This window comes from Phocoena sinus, chromosome 5 (assembly GCF_008692025.1).
Source record: "Phocoena sinus isolate mPhoSin1 chromosome 5, mPhoSin1.pri, whole genome shotgun sequence".
Lineage (NCBI taxonomy): Eukaryota > Metazoa > Chordata > Mammalia > Artiodactyla > Phocoenidae > Phocoena > Phocoena sinus.
The window spans coordinates 103939193-103959260 of NC_045767.1; the positions used below are offsets into that span (position 1 = coordinate 103939193).

General features: G+C 38.7%; 1 protein-coding gene across 2 annotated transcripts in view; it reads left to right on the top strand.

Moving 5' to 3' along the window:
* KLHL2 (kelch like family member 2) overlaps nt 1–20068 on the top strand; it is a 126677-nt gene that overhangs the window by 29313 nt on the left and 77296 nt on the right. Inside the window, exon 4 of one of the 2 annotated variants that reach the window (XM_032632629.1) lies at nt 13396–13517. The exons of the other annotated variant lie outside the window; for it this stretch is intronic. Within the exon in view, the coding sequence (XP_032488520.1) occupies nt 13396–13517 (122 nt within the window). The remainder of the gene's footprint in view (nt 1–13395; nt 13518–20068) is intronic. 2 annotated transcript variants of the gene reach the window in all.

A 20068-nucleotide genomic window follows, 5' to 3' on the forward strand; every position in this document is an offset into this window, starting at 1 on the left:
TGTGGGCTTGTCATATATGGCCTTTATTATATTGAGGTAGGTCCCCTCTATGCCTGCTTTCTAGAGAGTTTTTATTATAAATGGATGTTGAATTTTATCAATGGCTTTTTCTGCATCTATTGATATGATCATATCATTTTTATTCTTCAGTTTGTTAATGTGGTGTATCGCATTGATTGATTTGTGGATATTGAACCATCCTTGCATCCCTAGGATAAATTCCACTTGATATGGTATATGATTCTTTTGATGTATTGTTGAATTCAGTTTGCTAATATTTTGAGAATGTTTGCATCTGTGCTCATCAATGATATTGGCCTGTAATTCTACTTTTTTGTGGTGTTTTTGCCTGTTTTTTGTTAGGGTGATGCTGGCCTTATAGAATGTGTTCCAGAGTGTTCCTTCATCTTCAATTTTTGGAATAGTTTGAGAAGAATAGGTGTTAACTCTTTAAATGTTTGGTAGAATTCACATACTGGTCCTGGACTTTTGTTTGTTGGTAGTTTTCTAAATTACTGATTCAATTTCATTACTGGTAACTGGTCTGTTCATATTTTCTGTTTCTTCCTGATTCAGCCTTGGGAGATCGTATGTTCCTAGGAATGTATCTATTGTAAATTGTTCATTTTGTTGACATATAATTGTTCGAAGTAATCTCTAATGATCCTGTGTATTTCTGTGGTTTAATTTGTAATTTCTCTTTCATTTCTGGATTATTTATTGGGCCTTCTCTTTTTCTTATGAGTCTGGCTAAAGGTTTATTAATTTTGTGTATCTTTTCAAAGAACCAGCTCTTTCATCGATCTTTTCTGTTTTTTTAGTCTTTATTTCATTTATTTCTGTGCTGATATTTATTATTTCTTTCCTTCTACTAACTTTAGGTTTTGTTTATTCTTCTTTTTCTGGTTCCTTCAGGTATAAGTTTAGATTGTTTTGAGATTTTTCTTATTTCCTGAGGTATGCTTGTATGGCTGTAAACTTTCCTCTTAGAACAGCTTTTGCTGTGTTCCATAGATTTTGGATTGTTGTGTTGTGTTTGGATTGTGTTTCTTTTTCATTTGTCTCCAGATATTTTTTTTATTTCCTTTTAATTTCTTCAGTGACCCATTGGTTGTTCAGTAGCATATTGTTTAGACTTCATGTGTTTGTGTTTTTTCATTTTTTTTCTTGTAATTGATTTCTCTGCTCATACCATTGATATGATTTCAGTTATCTTAAATATATTCAGATTTAGTTTGTGGCATGTGATCTGTCCTGAAGAATGTTCCATGTGCACTTGAAAAGTATGTGTATTCTGCTGCTTTAGGTTGAAATGTTCTATATATATCAATATTTATGAAATCTGTCTAGTCTAATGTGTCATTTAATGCCATGTTTCCATATTGATTTTTTTTTCTGGATGATTTGTCCATAGATGTAAATGGGGTGTTAAAGTCCCCTACTATTATTGTGTTACTGTCAGTTTCTCCCTTTATGTTTACCTGTATTTGCTTAATGTATTTAGGTGCTCCTATGTTGGGTGCATATACATTTACAGTTGTTGTATCTGCTTCTTGGATTGATTCCTTGATCATTAAATGGTAATGTCCTTCTTTGTCTCTCAGTAATATCTTTGTTTTAAAGTCTGTCTTGTCTATAGAGACACAGATGTAGAGAACAACGTATGGACACCAAGGGGGGAAAGCAGGGGTGGTGGTGGTGGTGGTGGGATGAATTGGGAGATTGGGATTGACATATATACACTAATATGTATAAAATAGATAACTAATAAGAACCAGCTGTATAAAAAAGTAAACTGAAATAAAATTAAAAAAAAATAAAGTCTGTCTTGTCTGATGTACATTTGCTACCCCAGCTTTCTTTTCATTTGCATTTATGTGGAATATTTTTTCCATCCCTTCATTTTTAGTCTGTGTGTGTCTTTAGATTGGAAGTGAGTCTCCTATACGTAGCATATAGATGGGTCTTGTTTTTTAATCCATTCAGCCACTCTGTCTTTTGATCAGAGCAGTTTGTTCATTTACATTTAAAGTAGTTATTGACAAGTATGTACTTATTGCCATTTTGTTAATTGTTTTCTGGTCATTTTTTTGGTTCTCTTTTGTTCATTTTTTCTTTTGCTCTACTCTCTTGTGACTTGATAACTCTTTAGTGTTATGTTTGGACTCCTTTCTTTTTCTCCTTTTTTTTTTGTGTGTGTATACATCTATTAAAGGTTTTTGGTTTATTACCATAAGGTTCATATATAACAACTATGTGTATCTATATACGTGATTACTTTAAGTTGATGATCTCTTCAGTTCTAATGCATTGTAACAACCCTGTATTTTTACTTCCACCTCCCCATATTTAATGTTTTTGATGTCATATTTTACATCTTTTCGTTTTGTGTATTCCTTAATTATTTATTGTGGATATAGATGATTTTACTACTTTTGACTTTTAACCTTCCTTCTATCTTTATAAGTTGTTGATCTACGACTTTTACTATATGTTTGCCTTTACCAGTGAGAATTTTCCTTTCCTAATTTTCATGTTTCTAGTTGTGGTCTTTTCTTTTTCACTTAGAGAGATTCCTTGAACGTTACTTGTAAAGCTGGTTTAGTGGTACTGAACTTTTTAAGCTTTTGCTCGTCTGCAAAGCTCTTTCTCTGTCCTTCAAATCTGAATGAGAGTCTTGCAGATAGAGCATTTGTGGTGTACATTTTATCCTTTCATCACTTGAAATATATCATGGCCGTCCTCCTGGCCTGTTAAGTTTCTGCTGAAAAGTAAGTTGACAGTCTGTGGGCATTCTCTTGCTGCTTTTAAGATTTTCTCTTTATCCTTAATTTTTGCCATTTTAATTATAATGTGTTGTGGTGTGGACCTCTTTAAATTCTTCTTGTTTGGGACTCTGTACTTCCTCTACCTGGATGTCTGTTTCCTTCCCTAGGTTAAGGAAGTTTTCACCTGCTATTTCTTCAAGTTAAGTTCTCTGCCCTTTTCTCTCTTCTTCTGGTACCCCTATAATGTGAATGTTAGTACGCTTGATGTTGTCCCAGAGGTCTCATAAACTACCCTCATTTTATCAAATTCTTTTTTTTTCTGTTCATCTTGGGTGATTTCCACTAGTCTGTCTTCCACTCCTCTGTATCATCTAATATACTGTTCATTACTTCTAGGGTTTTTTTTTTTTTTTTTTTTCTGGTTATTTTATCTTCGGGTCTGTTTGGGGTGTCTTTGTATTTTCTAACCACTTATCAGTTAAAATTCTCACTGGTGTTCATCCAATTCTTCTGCCAAGTTTGTGGAGCATCTTAATGATCATTACCTAGAATTCTTTATCAAGTAGATTGCTTTTCTCCATTTCATTTAGTTCTTTTTCTGAGGTTTTCTCTTGTTCCTTTGTTTAGAACGTATTTTGCTCTCTCATCATTTTGCCCAATTTTCTGTATTTATTTCTATGTATCAGGTAGGTTGGTTAAGTTTCTGGATCTTGGAGAGGTGGCCTTATGCAGTTGACATCCTGTGGGGCCCAGCAGCTCACTCCCCTCCTGTTCAGAGCTGTATGCTCTAGGGGTACCCCCTGTGTGACCCCTTCTGTTGTGGTGGGAAGAGTACTGTGGGCGGTCTGGTAGGCAGGGCTGGCCCCTGGCCTGGTTGGCTGCCAGGCTGTGCCTTGCACAGTGGCTGTGGTCAGACAGGGTGGGGTAGGCTTCCCATGTGGCTGTCTGCATGGTCTGGTTGGGGCACACAGCTGCTGCCAGCCCACTGGTGGGCAGGTAAGCCCCTGGCACTAATAGTCTATAGGGTGGACCCCAAAATGGCACTTGCTAGCACCAGTGTCCTTGTGGTAGAACGAGCTCCCTACAATGGCTGCCACCAGCATCAGTGACCCCAGGGTGAGCTCTTGCCTCTCTGGGAGGCTCTCTGAGATCAGAAGATAGGTCTGACCCAGGCTCCTTTCAAACTACTGCCTCTGTTCTGGGTCTCAGAGTATATGAGGTTTTGCACACACCCTTAACAGATGAGTCTCTGTTTCCTGCAGCCCTCTTGCTCTCATGTAGCCAAGCCCTTCTGGCCTTCAAAGCCGGATGTTCTGGGAGCTTGTCTTCTCGGTGTAGGATTCCTAGACTGGGGAACCCAATGTGGGGCTCAGAACCCTTGCTCTTTGGGGAGAATCTCTGTAATTGTGATTATCATCTTGTTTGTGGGTTGCTGACCTGGGTGGGTGGGTCTTGACTAGGTCATGTCATTGCCCCTTCTATCCTTCTCATTGTGGTTCCTTTTCTATGTCTTCAGTTGTGGGAAATCTCGGCTAGTCTTCAGGTCATTCTCATTTATAGTTGCTCTGTGAGTTGTTGTAATTTGATGTGCCTGTAGGAGCTGGTGAGCTCCAGGTCTTCCTACTCTGCCACCTGGCCACACCCTCCCTTAACCTCATTCTTAAAAAAACAAAATTTAAGCATACAGTACTGTACAAGGATATGAAGTTATTATCTGTTCCAACAATGAGCTTATAATCTTAGATTATTGGTAGGACAAATAAATACTTGTAAATACATATACAGTTATAGAAAAAAAAGCACAAATACAAATCTATTCATACTTTAGAAACTTAAATATATCCTGGGCCTAACATTTTGCTAGATACTTCAAGGAATACAAAACAATATTAGCGTGCCCCAGTCCGGGAGGGTCCCATGTGCCATGGAGCAGCTGGGCCTGTGGGCCATGGCCGCTGGGCCTGCGCCTCCGGAGCCTGTGCTCCGCAGCGGGAGAGGCCACAGCAGTGAGAGGCCCATGTACCGCCAAAAAAAAAAAAAAAAAATTAGCATACTTCCTGTCCCAGTAGTTTATTATATCACTGGGGAAATGAGATGTGTACACTTTAAATACATAATAGTTTATGGAAGATCTGTGTGTGCAAAGGAGTAATACAGATGGTGAGGACTGTGATGGGCAGCATTGAGAGAAGGATATCTGACATTTCTTGAAACATAATAAATGTAAAGGTTTACACAGATGAAGAAAAGTGCAAAAAGCAATGTGGAGAGAATGGGCTTAGTGTTTGGGAGTAGAGAGCAGTCTGGAGGCATCTCACTCTTCAGCCTATTACATTCTGGCTGTTCTGAACTGAATTAAATAATCTGGATTCACTTCAGTCTTTTGGTTTACATCTTATTTATTACTCCTGGAGTCTTTTCTAAACAGAATCTCTAGTTTGTAAAAGGAGTATTTGATCTGCATTGGCCTAATTTAGGAATTCACTAGTAAAGTGCTGCCCCTGTAAGTGACCTTCTTTCAGGTGACACTGTTACTGCCACTTCCTTGTCAGAGTTACTGGATCTTTGGGATCATTAATCACTTCATCAATCTGGGCTTCAGTTTCCTCTTCTGGAAAATGGGGATGATAATATTTACTTCCTAGGATTCTTATAAAGATTAAGTGAGATCATGTATGTTAGCCCTTTATTTGGCACATAGGAAATGTTCAATTAATGTTGGCAGTAATTATCATGATTATCATTATTATTTTTTACCCTCAATTCCTAAATGTCTTTATATTGTAAGAATATAAGATTGAAAATGTCTTACACACAGACTTTTTTTGATAAATGTTTTATTTTCCAGTTACAAAATATAGTGATTAACTTAAAATTACAAGATCAGGGTTAGTTTCCTTTCCCTTCAAAAGATGATACTTAGAGTCTGCAGACTCCCTGAGCCTTCGACATCCAGAGACGCTGGAGATGGGAGATCTCATTATGTCTCTATTTTTCTTCTTTGTTTACTTAAGAATCTGAACTATATTTCAGCTTCCCTCTTTTCTTTCTTTTCTCTCTTTTTCTTTTTTTTTTTGCCTAATGGTTCTCACCTCTTCATGTTTCAGCTAACATGCAATTTCTGAATAAGTGAGTTTTGCTTAATGATGGGAATGAGGCCCTGAAGATGTCTTGATTCTATAAGTATTCCTAAGTATGTATCTCAGTTAACTGGTGGGTGGGTCCTTGCAGTTCAGCCTGTTTCTGCCTGAGAATACTTGGTCAAATCTTAGATTGCTAGGTGCTAAAGTAGATACAAAATAGGGATTTTGTGTTAATTTCTGACACATATAAAATGTGAATTGAGTACCTCAATTGTGATTTTTTTTTTACAACTTTATTGAGGCATATTTTATATTGTAGTGTTCAGTGAGTTTTAGTAAATTTACTGAGTAGTACTTCCATCACCATAAATCAACTTTAGAACATTTTTGTTCCCACATAATAATTTTGAGGTTCATCCATGTCATAGTATGTATCATCAGTCTGTTCCTTTTTATTGCTAAGTAGATTCCATTGTATGAAAATGGCACATTTTGACTATTCATTTACCAGCTGATGGACATTTATGTTGTTTCCAATTTTTGGCTATTAAGAATAATGCTGGGGACTTCCTTGGTGGTGCAGTGGTTAAGAATCCACCTGCCAGTGAAGGGACATGTGTTTGATCCCTGGTCCGGGAAGATCCCACATGCCGCGGAGCAGCTAAGCCTGTGAGCCACAACTACTAAGCCTGTGCTCTAGTGCCTGCAATCCACAACTACTGAGCCTGCGCACCACAGCTACTGAAGCCTGCATGCCTGGAGCCCGTGCTCCGCTACAAGAGAAGCCACTGTAGTGAGAAGCCTGCACACTGCAACGAAGAGTAGCCCCTGCTTGCCACAACTAGAGAAAGCTCATGTGCAGCAATGAAGACCCAATGCAGCCAAAAATGAAATAAAAATTAAAATAAAGAATAATGCTGCTATGAATTCATGTGCAGTTCTTTGTGTGGACAGATGTCTCATGGTGGTAGATACCTATGTGTGGAATTCCTGGGTCATATGGTAAATTTATATTTAACTTTTAAAAAATTGCTATGCTATTTCCCCAATTGGCTGCATCATTTTATATTCCTATGTTATGTATGACTGTTGCCCTTTCTCTACATCCTTGTCAACACTTGCTGCTATCTTTTTTTTTTTCAATTGTGGTCATTCTAATGGGTGTGAAATGGCATCTCTTATAGTTTTAATTTGCACTTCCCTAATGGCTAATGATGTTGAGCATCTTTTCATTTGCTTATTAGTAAGCTAGACTTTTATGATTCTTCAGCAATGGATGCTATTTACCTTTCTGGCAATCTTTGTTCATTTTCTTCTTTTGAATCCACTAAATAGTCAGCAGTTTGGCAGAGATTAGATTAGATTTTTTACCTAAAGAAGACATGAAAATCTGGTCTAGGTGGTTTAGTATACATATATTCATTTAAGATTTGCTAGACTGTGAGCCCATTGTTTATCTGTTTTCCTGGTCTGAAGTCCTATTATGTGTATATTATCTGTCATAAAAAATATGGCGAGGCCCACAAGTAGACCTTGGCATGCTTCCACCCCATCACACACCGTGATGTTTGTGTACTCTGGCTCAATGATCAGCAGTAAGCAGAAGTGTCTGCAGTGGCACAGGGCTGCCTTGTACTCCTGTTATTCCCTGTGACTCGCTTATTAGGAAATGGGGACTCTACAGGTATTCTTTTTGGCCCTTGTTTTTCATCTCCCCTAAAGCTGTAGGTGAATTTTTCATTCAAATTATATCACCTAAAAAAGAATTCTGTTACTCATTGTAGTTCCAAGTATTTGGGTAGAAGAAGGGAGGTGAAAAGTAATTCTGTGATGTAGTCACAGGTTTTTCTTTTGTGAAATACGGGCCAATTTAGATCAAGGCCAGGTTGTTTAACTGTTACTTGAGAAAGAGTAAATCAAATTGCATTCTTGTGTTTTTATTTATTTATTTTATCATCCTTGTTTGGTTTGGTTTGTTTTGGTTTTTTTTTGGCCATGCCACGTGGCATGCGGGATCTTAGTTACCCTACCAGGGATCGAACCCATGCCCCCTGCGAAGGAAGCATGGTCCCTTAACCATGGACCTCCCGGGAAGTCCTGAGTTCTTGTGTTTTTAAATTACTTGTTTGTGTACAAATGTGACATTTAAAATGCCATTTTTCTTAACAAATATATTTGAGACTTCTGTGTTGCCACAGGCTATAAAATATCTGAAATCTAGTGAGAAATACTGTATTTTTATTTTCACTCTTCTTTTTTGGGGGTGCTTTTTGATCATTTCTTTTGTCACATTGAACATGATTTAGTAAGGTAAATTAGAATAGGAAAAGATAGATTATCATTTGAATGATTAAGATGTGAGATATTTTAAAAGTTGTGTGCATGTTGTATTTGTCTAAGATTTGTGCTTTCCTTCATGAAGGAGTACTCATTGAGCATCTTCTGTGTGCTAGGTGTTATCCTAGGCTTTGGGGAGAGGAGGAATGGTTAGAGAGGAAACATAAAGAAAAGGTAATTTCTTATATCGCTGACTGCTGTGAAGAACATTAAATAGGGCATTGCACATAAAGTGCATATAACTTTAGTCTGCATATAACAGAAAACTCCCCTTAAGCTGGTTTAAGTAGCAAGGAAATATATTCTCTCATAACTGGAAAATAGGCTGGGCACCAGGTATGATCGGATCATCAGGGATCCTCTTCCTTCTGTCTCGCCACCCGGCTGTCCTCACTAAAAATTTTATCCTATGGTTGCTTCCCCCATGAATGCAAGATGCCTACGAGAGTGGACCCAACATCTCGAGGAAGGAGAGGGGTTGTCTCTTTCCTATTTTTCTTTTAGGAACTGGGAGACCTGTTCCAAAAGTTACTCAAACTAGAGCCAAACTGGCAGGGTAATGTAGTTACCATGTTTGCCTTAGATTAGTTGTAGAATTGGCGAATTATGTACCATGCCACCATAGCCAGTGCCTGGCAGGGGCATTCGGGTCATCTTGCCAGAATGAAGATACCATTGTGTCAGTAGCTTCTTTGTAACCTGAGACTAATAATGAGCAAAAGGGCAACAATGATTGGAGTAGGTGACAAGTATAACTTGAAGAGTAATAGAATAAAATTTATTTATTAAATGTGGCTGTAAACTTGTCATTCAATTCTTAGGGTTTCAACATAGTATAAAGTGTACTGTATTATATTTTTATTATTTTTTCAATTTATGTGCTGAGCAATAACTGAAATTAGAGTCACATGAGTTTTTAATTGATCCTACGGTTTGCCCTCTTAAACCTATTCACTTTTTAGAACTTCAGAATGGGTAAATACAGTCACCAGTTTGTTCTGGGCTTCAGGAGTCCTGATTAAGTTCCTTGTGATGGAGTTGTTTCTATCCATACATGTGTCCATAAGCTTTTACGATTTGGAGGACTTCATTTCTTTTCTCAAAAACAGTAGAGATGGTACAGTGTTCATTAGTGAAAGTGCTTAGCTCGGCCTGTATAGTGGATGTTCAATAAATGTTTGTTGACTGAAATCCTTCAGAGCTAGAATACCCATATTCAAGACTAACTTAAGTGTTAGTAATTGTGTTAAGTAAAGGTGCTACATTTAAAATTGGCACTTGTTTTACTTTTTGCTTTTCTAGTCATTCATTCAAACAGCCATTATTTATTGGGCATCTACCATATGTCAGGCACTGTGGGATACAGAGGTAAGAAAGACATCATCCCTGCTCTCAGGAAGCTCAAGAATCCAGGTGGGGAGAACCAGATATTATTATGACAGAGTGGATTTGCAGGAGGTAACCTAGGGTGAGAACCTAACCCAGCCTTGGGTCATCAGCAGGCAAGGCTGCTTGGAGAGGTTCCAGCTGAATCTCGAAGAATATGTGGGGGTTAGCCTGGGGAATGAGGGCATGAGGAGACAGAGATGAGGAAGCTCGACAGAGGCATCGAGGTAGGAAATTGCTGGGTGTGTATGGGAAACTACACAAAGTTCCTTTCTTATATAAATAAGACTAGAAGTGGGAGAGAGAGAGTGGAGGCTGGATAGTGAGGCAGGGGTGGGACATGGACAGGCCTGCATGCCTGGACTGGGAGTAGCTGAAGGCTTTTGAGTGCCATGGTCAGATGTGTGGAGTCCATCCTGGAGGTGAGGAAGAAGGAAGAGGTGGCACAGCGGCAGTAGGGATGGAGAGGAGGTGAGGGTGGCGATATCTGTGTGGATATCATAGTATAGCTTCAGTTCTATAATACATGATCAAACACAGGGGAAGAACACTAAGACAGGAAGTTAAAAAAATGTTAATGAGATTAAACTCTTTATAGTATCACTGGGTATCTTTTTAAAATTCATTATCAGGAATTCCTTGGCGGTCCAGTGGTTATGACTTGGCGTTTTCACTGCTGTGGGCCTGGGTTCAGTCCCTAGTAGGAGAACCAAGATCCCACAAGCCACATGGCACGGCCAAAAAAAGAAAGAAAGAAAAACAAAACTCATTATCAAAAATAAATCTCTATAAACACAGCAAAGGACAGAAGTAAGATAATATTTAACAACTAGAATTAGCTCTAAGTAGCTTTTACAGCTCTCTTTGGTACGTGTTTTGGTTTTTCATAGTTATTGGAATTTTTAAATTATTAACACAGTCTGCAGCAAGCTATTTGTTTTTGTAAATTAATATGAAAAATAAAGATTAAAGCTTTTTTTTTTTTTTTTTTTGCGGTACGTGGGCCTCTCACTGTTGTGGCCTCTCCCGTTGCGGAGCACAGGCCCAGTGGCCACGGCTCACAGGCCCAGCCGCTCCGCAGCATGTGGGATCTTCCCGGACCGGGGCACGAACCCGTGTCCCCTGCATCGGCAGGCGGTCTCTCAACCACTGCGCCACCAGGGAAGCCCCAAGATTAAAGCATTTCTAAGGTAGTATGTGATAGAGATAGAATTTGTTGGAAGTAGATACAGTTTTCTTGGGAGAGAAAGAATTAATATTAAAAATGACACTTAAGGAATGTGAATCAGTACAGTGCATCTTATAGCAATACCTTAAAAACTATAATATTAAAAACTCCTTGGCAGAGAACTGATAATTTTTCAGTCATACATGTAAATTAAAGTCAAACTTGTTTTTGTCTAAGTCATGCCTAAGTCCTGAGGAGTGAATTCTTTGAGAACTAAGTACATGGCTTTATGCTTGTGTGGCCCCGGGCCCTGTGGGACTTTGCATATCGCCGGGGCCCTAGAAATGAATTAGAGTGGCCTCTCGCTAAAGTTCAAGTGGGAATTACCAAAGTGTCCTCACTTTACCACAAAAGAGCTTTCAGATGACACAAATCCCATCTAGCTACAAGATCCAGAGAGACTAGGACAGAGGAAGGTGCCTTATATGTACATGAAGAATTATGTTTCCATATTCCTCGACCTTGCGCTTTTTTTACCCTTTTCTTTAAGGGGGAAAAAACATGCTTTCCCCTTTTTCATGAAAGGAAAAAAAAAAAAGAACCCCAAAACGTGCTGAGGCAGCAGATACATAGCCCAATCCCTTGTCTTCCTGCTATATAGACATATAACAGGAGCATATCATCAATTTTCTCTCTTCCCTTGTAATACCAGTGGATGTTTTCCCCCCTGGGAAGTAGCATAATAGTTTTTCAGATATTTTAGCTCTTAGGAGAACAGCTTTTTTTGAGCTTTTGTCAGAGACAATCTCCAGGGAAGCAGGTAGTTACTAATACTTCACTATTATTATTTCTCTCTTCCCAGTGTTTATGTTTGCAAAGGAATTTTCTATAATTATGGATTCCTATAGCCTTTTCTGATAATTTATGGTCACTGACAGTATACTGTACCTGAAAAAGAAATGAACTTTCAAGAAATCTTGAGGCCATTGCGTTGTTTTTCTAACAGGTGAGGGATGGTGGCATTGTTTTTCATACTTCCTTTATCTTTGAAACCTGATGAATGTAGAACTAAACCTTTTTGCTAAGGTGTCCCCTAACACTCAACATTATTTTTAGACTGTCTTGTTTTTAATTGAGTTTTCTTTCCCCATTCAATTGCTTATGTTTCCCTATTCTTGGGCCATTTTATGTGCGCACATATGTGCCCAAACCTACTTCTAACTCTCCATGAGTCCCCTGGGTTTAGGGGCCATCCCTTCTCTTTTCTGCTTCCCTGTTTCTTTATACAAGAGAGGATCTTATTTATGATCCCTGAATGCTTAACTAGTTCAGTGGATAGTAAGAGGGAGGTCTTGTACCACTTATTTAGCAGGCAGTGATGTAGAAGGGCATCTGGCTTTAGTAATAAATACTGGTATGGAAATGACTTCAAGATGAAGTTGCTGCAGATGAAAAATAGGAACGGAACTTGGGCTAGAAGGCCCATTGCCATCTGCCTTGGCCATTGACTGACCTCTTTAACACCCCTCTTTTGTCTTTCATTTCCTGGGCATCTTGGCAGGGGCAGGCACTGGCGTGCTTGTGAGTGAGTACCGGGAACTTGGAAGTTAGCCTCACGGGGTAACGCTGTGTTCTAGTCTTGAATAGAAATTCAAAAGGAAAAGAAACTGCTCTAAAGCATTGTCAATTAAAAAAATGCACAACCTTGAAGCTGCGAATTATGTTTTATTCAGCGGACTTTCGGAGGACTTCACCCCAAGAGGCAGCCTCTCAGATCTCTCTGAGGGACTGCTCCAAAGAGGTCAGGGAGGAGCCAGAATATGTAGGAGTTTTTGCAAAAGTACCAGGTAGTCGGAACATCAAAATATTATTGTCAATTAAAGAAAACCAGACAAGTTAATAAATTTAGCACTTTTCTACGAATGGGAAGATAACAAGCTTCTAGACTCATTTCAATGATATCATTCCTTTGATACACACCTTAACTATCTAGGGCCAGTATCCTATTTTTTTTTCCCATTCTGAATCCCCTCATGTGCACAGTCTGGGGTGGCCTGCAATGGCTGATGGCTGCAACATCCTTTGTTTACTGCTATGGCAGGTGACATTCTTTGTCCACACATTGGACCAAAAAAAGGCATGGACCGCATTGGGTCCTGAACCTCTAATTCTACAGGTATTAAGAGTTCATGCAGGGCTTCCCTGGTGGCGCAGTGGTTTGGAGTCCGCCTGCCGATGCAGGGGACACGGGTTCGTGCCCCGGTCCGGGAAGATCCCACATGCCGCTGAGCGGCTGGGCCCGTGAGCCATGGCCGCTGAGCCTGTGTGTCCGGAGCCTGTGCTCCGCAAGTGGAGAGGCCACAACAGTGAGAGGCCCACGTACTGCAAAAAAAAAAAAAAAAAAAAAAGAGTTCATGCAGTTGGACACGTGGCATATTCATCGCCATGATGTGATTTCCAGGTACAAGTAGGTAACAGAAGTACCTTGTATGGTTTCCTCAGGTAAGCTTTTAGGGGAGGTAGGGGAATGTTGTAGGCCTGCTGAAGTGGCTGACCATGTTGCCTCCTGAATACAGTGAGTGCCCGTCTGACTGGGTTTTGGTCTTCCTGCTGGGTGTCTGCTGCAGCGTCAGCCTTGCTCCTTGTGTTTCAGGTGAGATGAGTGAGAGCCGAGCAAAGAGAGTTCGAATCAAGGAGGTGGACGGCTGGACCCTGAGGATGCTGATTGACTATGTTTATACGGCGGAGATTCAGGTGACAGAAGAGAATGTACAGGTAAGGGTGATGCCTCATATCACTTGTTCCTTTACACATGTCAGTGTTCTAATGCAACAGGGCATACCTATACATAGACACTTTGTACCTACTACTTTGTAGTAGGATTTGTTGTTAAAACTGTATTTCTAAGAGACATTATAATGATTATAGCTTTTTAATAATGTTCCTGATTTCAGTATCTTTTATATTCTCAAAGTTCTAAGATACAAATCCTTTAGTTCTCTGAATGATGCTTGTTCTTTTATGAAGACATGGTCATGTTCATTTATAACTACAGTGCTACCCATATTTTCCTTTATTCCCTAGAAGGTTAAGTCTGTAAAGGGTGTTTTTGGCCGCCAACAGCCTTTACTTCTTTGACTATTTCAGCATCCTCTATTAGTGATTCTAGATTTTAGCTAAAATTTGGCATCGTACCTCTCTTACTTTCTATAAAGAACAAATGTTTTATATATATGATGTAAATGTTTAACTAATAGAGGTAGATGTGGAGTAGAAAGTGAAAGTCCCTATTTAAAACTGTACTTCTCTTTGCACTCACCAATCCCACACTCTGTGATTTACTCTCTTTCCCCATAGGGTAGCCTCTGTTATCTGTTTGGTGTTAATCTTTAAGAACATTTTCTATGCAGTTACACACACACACACACACACACACACACACAATTTTCTTGACATAAGTATACTTTTACTATACCTGTTGTTCTGTAACTTTTCTTTTTTTTTTTTTTTTTTTTTTTTTTTTTGCGGTACGCGGGCCTCTCACTGCTGTGGCCTCTCCCGTTGAGGAGCACAGGCTCCAGACGCACAGGCTCAGCGGCCGTGGCTCACGGGCCCAGCCACTCCGCGGCATATGGGATCTTCCCAGACCGGGACACAAACCCGTGTCCCCTGCATCGGCAGGCAGACTCTCAACCACTGCGCCACCAGGGAAGCCCTGTAACTTTTCTTTTTTCACTGAACAAAGTGTCTTGGAGTTCTTTACATGTGAATACATATGAGTCCAGCTCATTCTTTTGTGTGTGGTGTCCTGTATGTTAATCAGCATATATGATTTTTCACCTTTACAAAAATGTTGCAGTGAATGAACATTTTTATATTTGCATCCAAAAATTTCATGGGATAGATTCCTCAACATGTAATAGCTGGATCAAAAGGTACATTCATGTTTTAATTTCTGATAGGTATGCCATATTGCCATCTAAAAGTTTGTATTTATTTATACTCCTTCCAATAGGTAGACTGTATTTTGAGGACAGCAAAAAGAACTAGGACTAACTTCTTAAGAAATAATCTCTGAATTCTACTTGTACGAATAGGAAATCTTTTGTCCCTTGTAACTAGTTGAAATATGCTGCAAAATATTTGAATTTGGAGACTGAAATCTTTTCACTTTAACTTGTTAGAGCATGCTGTTATTAAATGTTAAATACTGGCAGTGGTAAGGCCTCCTGGTGATCCTTAGATGGCCTCAGTTAACCTCTGCCTGGAAGTCCCATTCATGAGGTAAAGCATTTGAAAAGCCTTGGTTGATCCTGAAGTCACGTACAAAGGTGTGAATCAGATGCTACATGAACCTTTTTTTAACATGGAGGAAAATGTTTGGTACGTGTCATCTCATTCTGGTCTTTTCTGTACAGGTGTGCTATTTGCTGGATTCTGGGGCATTGGTTTCAACAAGACCCTTATCTTGGGTTTCGTTTGCTCCTTGTTTTTATTCATTTGAGTGCCTGAGTCTCACTGTACCCTATATCTGACCTTCAGTAAATGAATTACTGATTGGTTTCTTTGATTCACATAATGTGTCACATGGGGGAAAATTGCAAAAGGTGGTTTAGGCCTACAAGACTGGAGTGTGTGAATTCAGCTCTGAATGCTGTTTGTAGTAGCTCTTGTGGTAGAGACATTGGCCTGTGAGGAACTGGGAGAACGCTTCTCATGTTTCTTTTAATAACTGTCATATTCCAGTCCTGAAGTGTTAGTCATCACACCTCTCAGAAAACCTCTTGCCCTGCCAATTTGCCTTTGTGTATATTGCTAGCTCTTACAGGAATACATTGAAAGAGTTGTACTTGGCAGACTCATTAAATGCTTAACATTCACATTATTTTTGTTTTTTTTTTGGAAGAGGGATGTTTCTTCACTGTAGGGGTATCTTGGTATATAAAGCCTTATTTTATACTCCATTGAAAAATACTTGTTTTGCAAAAGTCAGTTTGGAAATAAAATTGATTAAAATAAGCTACCTTTTCCATAACAAGTATTTTAAAAAATTCTTTCTATTATTATTATTTTTAAAATTTATTTTATTATTTTTGGCTGCATTGGGTCTTCATTGCTGCATGTGGGCTTTCTCTAGTTGCGGAAAGCGGGGGCTACTCTTCGTTGTGGTGTGCGGGCTTCTCATTGCGGTGGCTTGTCTTGTTGTGGAGCATGGGCTTTTAGGCACACGAGCTTCAGTAGTTGCGGCACATGGGCTCAGTAGTTGTGGCCAGTGGGTTCTAGAGCGCAGGCTCAGTAGTTGTGATGCATGGGCTTAGTTGCTTTGCGGCATGGGGGATCTTCCCGGACCAGAGCTTGAACCTGTGTCCTCTGCATTGGTAGGTGGATTCTTAACCACTGTGCAACCAGGGAAGCCCCATAACAAGTATTTTTTATTGAAATACAGAGTAAGGGCTTACCTATCAAGACACACTAAACTGCTCTTTCCTCTATTTTGTATATTTTTGTCTGTCTGTACTTTGTTAAATCTTTCTTCTAAGTGCTGTTCACCTTAAGGAAAGGAGCAGTTCTGGGGAGGTATCTGTTATTCTTATTAATGTGAAGCTAAAGTTTTAAATGGCCCCAACTAGAAGCTCTGCTCTGAGTATATCTGCTCTGAGAGTGTTGACAGTGGGGACGGAACTTTCTGTAATTCAAAGGTTTATTGTTGTCGGTATACTTTCTCATTAGACCTAGAATCAAATCTCTTGTCAGGTAACCTCCCTTTTGTACATTTCTGTTTTAGTAATAAAGTAGTCTTAGGATAGCAGGTATCTGAGTCTTCTACTTTGGGACTGCATGTTTTTATGTAGAAGCATAGTGCCATAGAATGCTGAGGTCCAGCTGTCTTAGAGTCAGTTGGTGACAGAACAGGACCATAACCCTGGTTTCCCTGATTCCTAATTAAGGGTCCCTTCTGCGATACTATGCAATCTCCTTATTACACAGATTTAAAATATATATAATAACTGTTTGAAGTGAATGTTGTTAACTTTGAGTCAAAATGAAGGAATGAAGTAGTTTGAAAGATTAACTCTAAAGAAGGGACAATTGTCATTTTATTATATAAGTAATAGGGTTTTAATTCTGGCTGTTTAGGGTTTCCTGATTATTTTTTCTTTTGTTATTGCTGTTGTTTTTTTGTTTTGGTTTTCAAACTTTGATTTTGAGTTTGGATGGTTGCTTTTAATTATGGTAACGTTGGGGAATAATTTGAGCCAAATGAATTTTTTTTTTTTAAAGAGAAATAAAAGGAGAATACATATTTTACCATGACCACACTTTTAATTGAATTTTTTTGCTGTTGAATAATTTAAATTACTTGTGTTTAAAGTATCCAATCAGATTTTATAAACTTTATATATATGGGACCAGAGAAAATAAAGCCAAAGCCTACTATAAAAGGAGGTAAACTTTTTTGGGGTCATGGACTCCTTTGAGAAGCTAATGAAAAACTGAACTCTTTCCCAAGTAAAGGGCACTAAAGTATATATGCATGAAGTTTCACATACATGTTCAGAGAATGCATGTACTTTGTCTCCTCCCACCTTCCCCATTAAGAATACTTGACTTTTTGTGTATGTTTGTGTGTGTGTGTATTTGAAGGGTTTTCACATGAGTTTATCTTCAGCTGTGTGCTAGGCATTTTACATATGTCTTAGTTGATATTCACCAGCATATTAGATAGGTATTACTCTATTTTGCAAATGAGGAAGCTCAGAAAGGTTAAGTAATTAGTTCAGCATCACACAGCAACTATTAAGCTGTCATTAACTACTAGTGTTATTGAAAAAGAGAGTTTGTATATTCAAAAATAGAAGTACATTTATAACTGAAAAACATTTTTTCAGTATCACCAAAATTATTGAAGGTTTATTATTCTTCATTTGATGTGTTGATGAACATTTTGGAGAATCCTAAAGGATCTTGAGTTTTTTAAAACATTTACTTTATTGCTAAATTTTTGGTTTTGTTACATATGTTTTTACTTCTCAGCTTTTGGGCATTTGTTTTGGCTTGCTAAAAGTAGATAAGAGTTTTTCACCTGATGTAAGTGTGAAAAACTAAGGTAAGGCTATTAATAGTACCAATGTAAGTAAATGATCTTATTCCCAAATTAATATTATAAGTGTTCATCTATAGGTTCTGTCTACATTAGAACTTTTATCATCTCAGAATTGAAGAAGCATCTGATAATTTTGAATGGATGTGTTTTAAACAGTTCATGAACTGTTTAAACTTTTATGTTGCATAAACTGGAATTATTTGAGATAGAAAGTCTCATCTCTTTAAAAAAAGAGCAGAATTTGTTTATTTTTTAATATCTTTGTTGGAGTATAATTGCTTTACAATTTAGTTTCTGATGTACAACAAAGTGAATCAGCTATACATATACATATATCCCCATATCCCCTCCCTCTTGAGCCTCCCTCCTATCTTTTCTGTCCCACCCCTCTAGGTGGTCACAAAGCATTGAGCTGATCTCCCTGTGCCATGCAGCAGTTTCCCACTAGCTATCTGTTTTACATTTGGTAGTGTATATATGTCAGTGCTACTCTGTCACTTCATCCCAGCTTCCCCTACCTGCCCTGTGTCCTCAAGTCCATTCTCTACGTCTGCCTCTTTATTCCTACCCTGCCACTAGGTTCATCAGTACCGTCTTTTAGATTCCATATATGTGCATTAGCATATGGCATTTGTTTTTCTCTTTCTGACTTACTTTACTCTGTATGACAGATTCTGGCTCCATCCACCTCATTACAGATAACTCACTTTCGTTTGAAAAAGGAACAGAATTTAAACAAGAGTTTTTCAAGAGATAATTAAAATTAATTATTGGTAATAAACACACTAGAGTGTTTAACACAACCTCAGTACAGTAGAAAATCGGAGGTCGTGTGTCCATTTCCTTGGTGGTGTAGGGCAGGGTGTTTGTTGTTTGAGATGGGACCAGAAGTGACAGCAGTGTGTCATTGTGGAGCCTTCTACCCCTGAGGGCTCCTGAAAGGAGGGCATCGTAGGAGGGGCTTCCATGATAGGAATCCTGTTGATATGGTTGACCACTTAATCAAAAAAAGGCTGAAGGGGAGAAATGGTTAAAAAAGAGTACTTGTATACCCTAAATATTTTGTTTTAACCCCAAACATGTAACTGTATGGTCTTTCGTTGTAAATGTAAATGCTAGTCTTTCGTTGTAAAACTAAGTATGGCCCGCTGCTTGGAGAGCCACACGCTTGTTCTTGCACATACCACACCACACTGATACATCAGCTCTAACTACCCAGCGCTTTTAAAGTGCAGCGAGAGCTCAGACACTTGAAAAGAAATCTCAGTGCAAAGTCATCTTCAGACTATACACTTTCTCTGACATTTCTCACACATCTAATTTGATTGAGAAAATTTTTTGTGGTAACACATTGATCAAATCATTCTTAGAAAAGCTCTCTTTTTACATGCACATGTCATTGGATTACATATACTTATTCAAATTATATAATTTCAGTAACAAGTGCAAGTGTTCCAAACAAATTGGGAGCAAACCTAACATGCATGAGTTGGTAAGTTGCATCTCAGGTGGAGAGGAGCAGTAGAAGTGTGCAAGCCTGTTAGAGTGTACAGAGGGCGTGGGAGAGTTGGTTAGTCAGGCCAGTAGGTTAATAAACAGGAAGGTTGGTAAAGGGTGCTTTTGCTGTATTTCTGCATTGTGCAAATAAACATTGAAATGAGATTCCTGTTGATGGATATTTATTTTAAAAATGGACATTGAAGACACCCTATGAGTTAAACAGACATTGACGGAATATTTGCTCCGTAGTCAGGCCTATGCTGATGATTGTCCTGATGCTACAAAAAATGAACAAGGAACAAAACGTAATGGATAGAGTATAGACTTAAACTGAATTTGAATCTTGGCTTTGCTATTTAAATGCCATGTGACCTTGTCCATATTCCTTAACCTCTCTGAGCCTGATTTTCTTGTCTGAAAAAGGGGGATGATTCTGTTCTTTCTTATATAAGACCTTGTGGAACACTGTGATTAGATAACTGGTTTATATAGAGGTGAGACATGCTGGGACTTCATTAAGAGCCCGGCTGGGATTGAGGCTTGAGCCAGAAATAAATGGGGCTAGGAATAATGGCATAATTTGGGGCAGGGCGGGTGGCAAGCACTCAATAAATATTTTTCAAATTGAGGGTGGCATGCATTCCAAATTAAAATGTTCAAGGATGAGTGACAAATTCAGGTATGAATGAGGTGCTTCAGGATGCATGGCAGCAGGGTCTTG